General features: G+C 32.0%; 1 protein-coding gene across 1 annotated transcript; it reads right to left on the minus strand.

The window, feature by feature from the left end:
* Positions 1-373: 373 nt before the first annotated feature.
* On the minus strand, positions 374-2,926 carry LOC137832378 (glucan endo-1,3-beta-glucosidase 14-like). The gene is made up of 3 exons (XM_068640518.1): positions 2,491-2,926; positions 1,327-2,387; positions 374-952 (listed from the first exon to the last, which is right to left on the minus strand). The coding sequence occupies exons 1-3, from the start codon at positions 2,552-2,554 to the stop codon at positions 875-877; spliced, it is 1,203 nt and encodes a 400-aa protein (XP_068496619.1). The 5' UTR covers positions 2,555-2,926; the 3' UTR covers positions 374-874.
* Positions 2,927-5,149: the final 2,223 nt, after the last annotated feature.

A 5,149-nucleotide genomic window follows, 5' to 3' on the forward strand; every position in this document is an offset into this window, starting at 1 on the left:
AGAAATAAAAAAGTTGGAAGTTTAAACTTTTGGTTATGTATACTAAGCTCACAAGGGGATAAAGTTGGAAACTAACATAGTATTTAGCTTTTTATGCAGGTACATTAAAGAATATTACACTGTTTAATGGCTAAAAATAAAACTATGATAGAGTTGTTTCTCTTTAAGTCTCGATTAGAAAATTTGTTTCGTGAATAATTAAATCTTACATTATTTTAAAAAGGGTTTTAAAACCACAAAACTCTTTATAGAATAAAATGCATCCTATCAAATAATAATGATGTTATAGGACTTGATGAAGTTGGAATAGTTTTAAATTTTAAAGAAGATGAAACCTTATGATGTTGTGATGTTGAAGGAATATAGTCGTATCTAGTAAGCAAACAGAAGTGAAATTATAGAAATATATTTCGTATTTGATAATCAAAGCAACTAAACTGAAGCTAGAATTTATTCTTCTGCAACATCTTGCATAGAAAGAATGAGATGGCTTTTGTCCATTGTCTACCTAAAATAAGTTCAGTTTCTCGTCACGGCCACATGCATGCTAGTTGCTAGAATGTGACTAGTGACTAATGGTGGGGTAAGTGGACGTAAGCATAGCCACCTGGTTAAGCGTTGGGTAATATACCATTTTCTTCACCACTTCCATTCCTTTCCTCCTCTGTTCTATTGCTGGTTTTGCTGCCCAATTGTTTGGAAAGTCTGTTGCTCGGTCTCTATTTTCTGCAAAATAGTACCTTAACGTTCGAACTTGAGATTCCATAATGCCTTTGTTTAGGGGTGGATCTCTTTGGTCACTTCAAGGGAGTAAAATCCCAACTCTTCTTAATGAGGATATTGACATGAAGAATTCACACCATAGGGATATTCTTCATCCATAAAGCCTTGAAATCAGTACATATACAAATATCAAGTTCACCAAGCTTTTGCATTCCCATGGTGCTGCTACCTGTTTCATGGTTGAACAAAAAATATCAATACAAATATTATGTTGAAATTGGTTAATACGTGCTAACAATATAATCATGCACTGCAATCAAAATTCAAGTATGGTAGTTATGGTATAAAGTTCATTGAACTTTTATTGTACAGGATGATGTCTGATAGATTGTTATTGTAAAAATCATTTTAGATTATTAGTGCATGTATTATTTACGCCAATAAAATACTTTAGAAAATATATGCTTTAGTTGTAAATTTTACATATATCCCTCTTTACATTGATATGCATGTTCTATGGCTGTCGTGAAAGTTATGCATTATAAGCTAAGTAACTAATAATATGATGAAAACAAAGTTCATAATCCATGGTTTTAGTTTTACCTTAACCCTAGCGGCAGAGGAAGCAAGAGAAATTGAAGAGGAGGAGGAAGTTGATGCTGATGAGGTTGCAAGAGCAGACAAGCCAACATTGTACGTCATGGATTCATCGGGTCGAAAGAGACCGTAGTTTCTTTCTGAGGTTGGTCCAGGCTTCAAGTCTTCATTGAACAACGCAAACAAGTACACTTCCAACCTCATTCTAGGATTCAAAGGTGTCCCTTCACCTGCCATTTGCCTTCTCAACAAATTCCTGTTGTAAGTTGCTGCATTCATTGGCGTGGCACCAACCTCATCAGCGTCTCCCTTTGATGGCCAACCTGTCTCAGAGACCCTAACCTCTATCCCCTTGAAGCCCATTTTAGCGATGGCAAATGAAACAGCATCCGCCATAGCATAAAGCATGTTATCATAGCGGAGATTGGTGTAAGGGTCAACCATTCCTGCATTTGGATTGAACAGCACGTAGTTCAAAGGAATCCCATTAGGACTATCCTTGTAAGCAAAGTAGGGGTAGGCATTGATCCAAAAGGGGGACTTGGAGGTTGACAAGAAGTTCAAAAACTGGTACATGATCCCTGATATTTCACTTTTGAAACTACCAGCTGAAGGAGGGTATGACGCAGAAAGCACTGCCAACGAACTAGGTGTTGAAACTTTGATGTTTGAGTAGCCTAACTGAGCTAGAGCATTGTGAATGTTCACCACTGCTGGCACAAGGTGCTGAATAAGAGTGGTATCATCATCAGTGAAGACCTCATTCCCAACCTGAACCCCTGTGATCTTTGTCTCGGGTAGGTACGGTATGATGTGGCTGTTCACCCATTGAGCTGCTTGTTGAGGATCATCCAACTGGCTTAGTATTTCATTTTCCACAGTCACAATTATTTCAATGTTTGAGTTTGCAAAAGAACTCAAAATCTGAGGATTAGTATCATAGATTCTTGTTTTTGTGAGGTTAAGGGTGCTCAACAATTCAAGGACTTTGTCTGGTGGTGGCAAATTGTTAGCCACTTGACCATAGTTGATTCCAAAAGACTCAACACCTTGAAAAAGTCCAATACCTGTGATGGTACAAGTTATTAGCTAAGTATGATAATCAGAAATACATGAAGGGTAGGAGGCAAAAACAAAAAGTTGTATAGAAAAACAGAAGAAACAGGGTACCTGGTGAGAGAAAAACTGCAAGAAAAGCATAGCTGATAGCTAAATTTGGGATAAACGTTGCCATTATGAGTAAGGAAAAGAGTGTAGGATGGTGGAAGAGATATAGAGGTATTATTATACTGGGGAGGAATTCCTTTCTTTTCTTGTTTGAATATTTTGGAGGAAGAGAGAGACAAGGTAAATGAGAGGATTTGTGTTTGGTTCAGTTAGCTTGCCTTAGTAGTATTGCTATTACCCCTGGGAGCTTTTTTTGATTTGGCTTGGTTTCCTTATTTATATATTCTTAACGCTGCATTCTTTTGGACTGGGTTGTCTCTTTCCAACCCACGCCAACTTCCATTTTCCCTTTGACCTCAATAACTTTCTTCAGACAAAAGCAAAGGCAAATCCCACTGCTTGGTTAAATATTAGAGCCTTTCTGGCAAGTCATTGCAGAATCCCAAAAATTCAGGTAATGTGAAATTTAGAGGACCTTAATCATCACAGATTCCGTTTTAAACAAATGTGTGTATCTGTTCGGTGTGGGACTGAGGAGGCGTGTAGATTAGATATAATAGGTCTGCTGGAACTCATCCCTTTTGACTTGGACATGACTTCCATAATCAACATTTTTACCATTTTTATGCATTTTACTCCTTTTCTCCTCACTATACAATCACCTATCCCTGTAAATCTATCATTTTCAGAACAAAAGCATACATGGTGTACCTCTGACTTCACAATTCCATTTGCTCTTTAACTTTAATCATGCTTCTCATATCTTATGTATTATTAATAAATATTAATCCACATCATTCAAATGCTCGATACAAATTTAATGCTGATGAAAGTTTATTGTTTTAATCATTTTTTTATGGACCAAAACAAGAAAAAATATAAATTATTAGCAATCCCTTTTTGGTGGACTAAATGAGAATTGGGGTAAAACAGATTTTATGCATTCAATTTATTATAAATAAATTTTTTTATGAGTTTTATGAATATTTATAATATTATTATTCATAGTTTTATTATTTATAATATTATCCATTATGAAATTGAAGTATTTTTCTATTTTTTTACTGCATAATATTGATACATTATTTCATATAAACTAATGTTTTATTTTCTATTTATTATTTATGAAATATTTAAGATATTGTTGATTACAAGGTGTAACATTCTTTTTTTTTTCTTTTTTTTTTCAGCAATGTTATATAGAGTGTAATAGCTTGATAAATAGATAAATAATTACTTTTCAAAATTAGAGTTTTCTATGATTATAAAGAAAAATTTTAAAATATATAAATGGAGAAAAATGATGGATTTTTTTTTAATTTGTGTTAGAATGGTTTTCTTGTTCTTGGAATGTGTTGATGTGATTCTTCATAAACCTCGATTCTTGGTTGAAATATAGAAAATACTTACAAACTAATATTCAACACTTAAGTGTAATAAATACCTACCTTAATATGATACTAATAAACTTATTTATCCGAATGAATTTAAGTGATATGTAAGTGATTTGTATTAACAAAACTTTCTTTTTTTGTATTATTTTTAATTTTTCTTTAATTTATTATTAAGATGTTTAATTGTATACGACATAGAAAGTCTCAACCTCTATAACAAATACTTAATCTCTATAACAAATACTTAGTTTATATGGTCAGGATCACATTAACTTTTTATAAATAAATCATAGTAAATAGAACTAAATAAACATTAATTAAAGAAATATATTTATTTTGAAAATTTATTTTAGCACGGATAAACTTTGAATAATTAAAGTAAAAACAATAGTTTAATAGAATTAGGTGGTGAAAGGAAAAGAGAGAGGTCGGTTATTCGATTTTATCCATTTTTAATTTTAATTATTTTTATTAAATAAAAAATGTCAAGTCCAAGATATATAGAGTAAAGTTTAATTATTTTTTTTATCAATGCAAATAGATATCAGTTTTCATTTAAATTTAAAAAGTATTATCTGTCTCATCAAAGTCTTTTATCTAGCACATAAAGCTACTATCAACAGTTACATTATCTGTTTGGATTTTCTTTTACGCAAGCAGCATTGTATGTGTTTATTTAGCGTAATGTTGCATTTTATAAGTATTTAAACTTATCATAGTATGCATATCATAAGCATTCAAAACACATTTATATTGCATTGTGCTTGTTTTTATTTTTTCTGCAAAGAATATTCCAATTATATACATTCTCTATCCAACTGATGAAATATGAAGAAAAGAAGAAAAGACAACTACTACTCTTCAACGCATCTATGACCAAACCACACTTGGCACAAATAATAGTAAAGTGATAGTTGCAAAGAAAAAGAAGAAAAATATGCAACTCAACAAAACTACTTAATCAAATATATTTAATGCACCATTAAAAGCACGCATTTAATATTAATAATAAATAGTTTAATATTCGTCATAACAAATATGAAAAATAAAATAAATAAGAGGTATGCTGAGTTTGAAGTCATGATCAATTGGGTTGAACTGACTAAACCCCATGTGTCTAGTGAGTGAGCTTAATTATTATTAGTTATTATGTTCCCTTTCTAATATCTATTTAAAGAGATCATTGTACTGATAATTTGGGATGCAACAGAAAATAAATAAAACCTAATAGTTGTCCGTGTAGGTGTAAGTTGTAGTTGACGACCGAA

Source organism: Phaseolus vulgaris, chromosome 6 (genome assembly GCF_000499845.2).
Source record: "Phaseolus vulgaris cultivar G19833 chromosome 6, P. vulgaris v2.0, whole genome shotgun sequence".
NCBI lineage: Eukaryota > Viridiplantae > Streptophyta > Magnoliopsida > Fabales > Fabaceae > Phaseolus > Phaseolus vulgaris.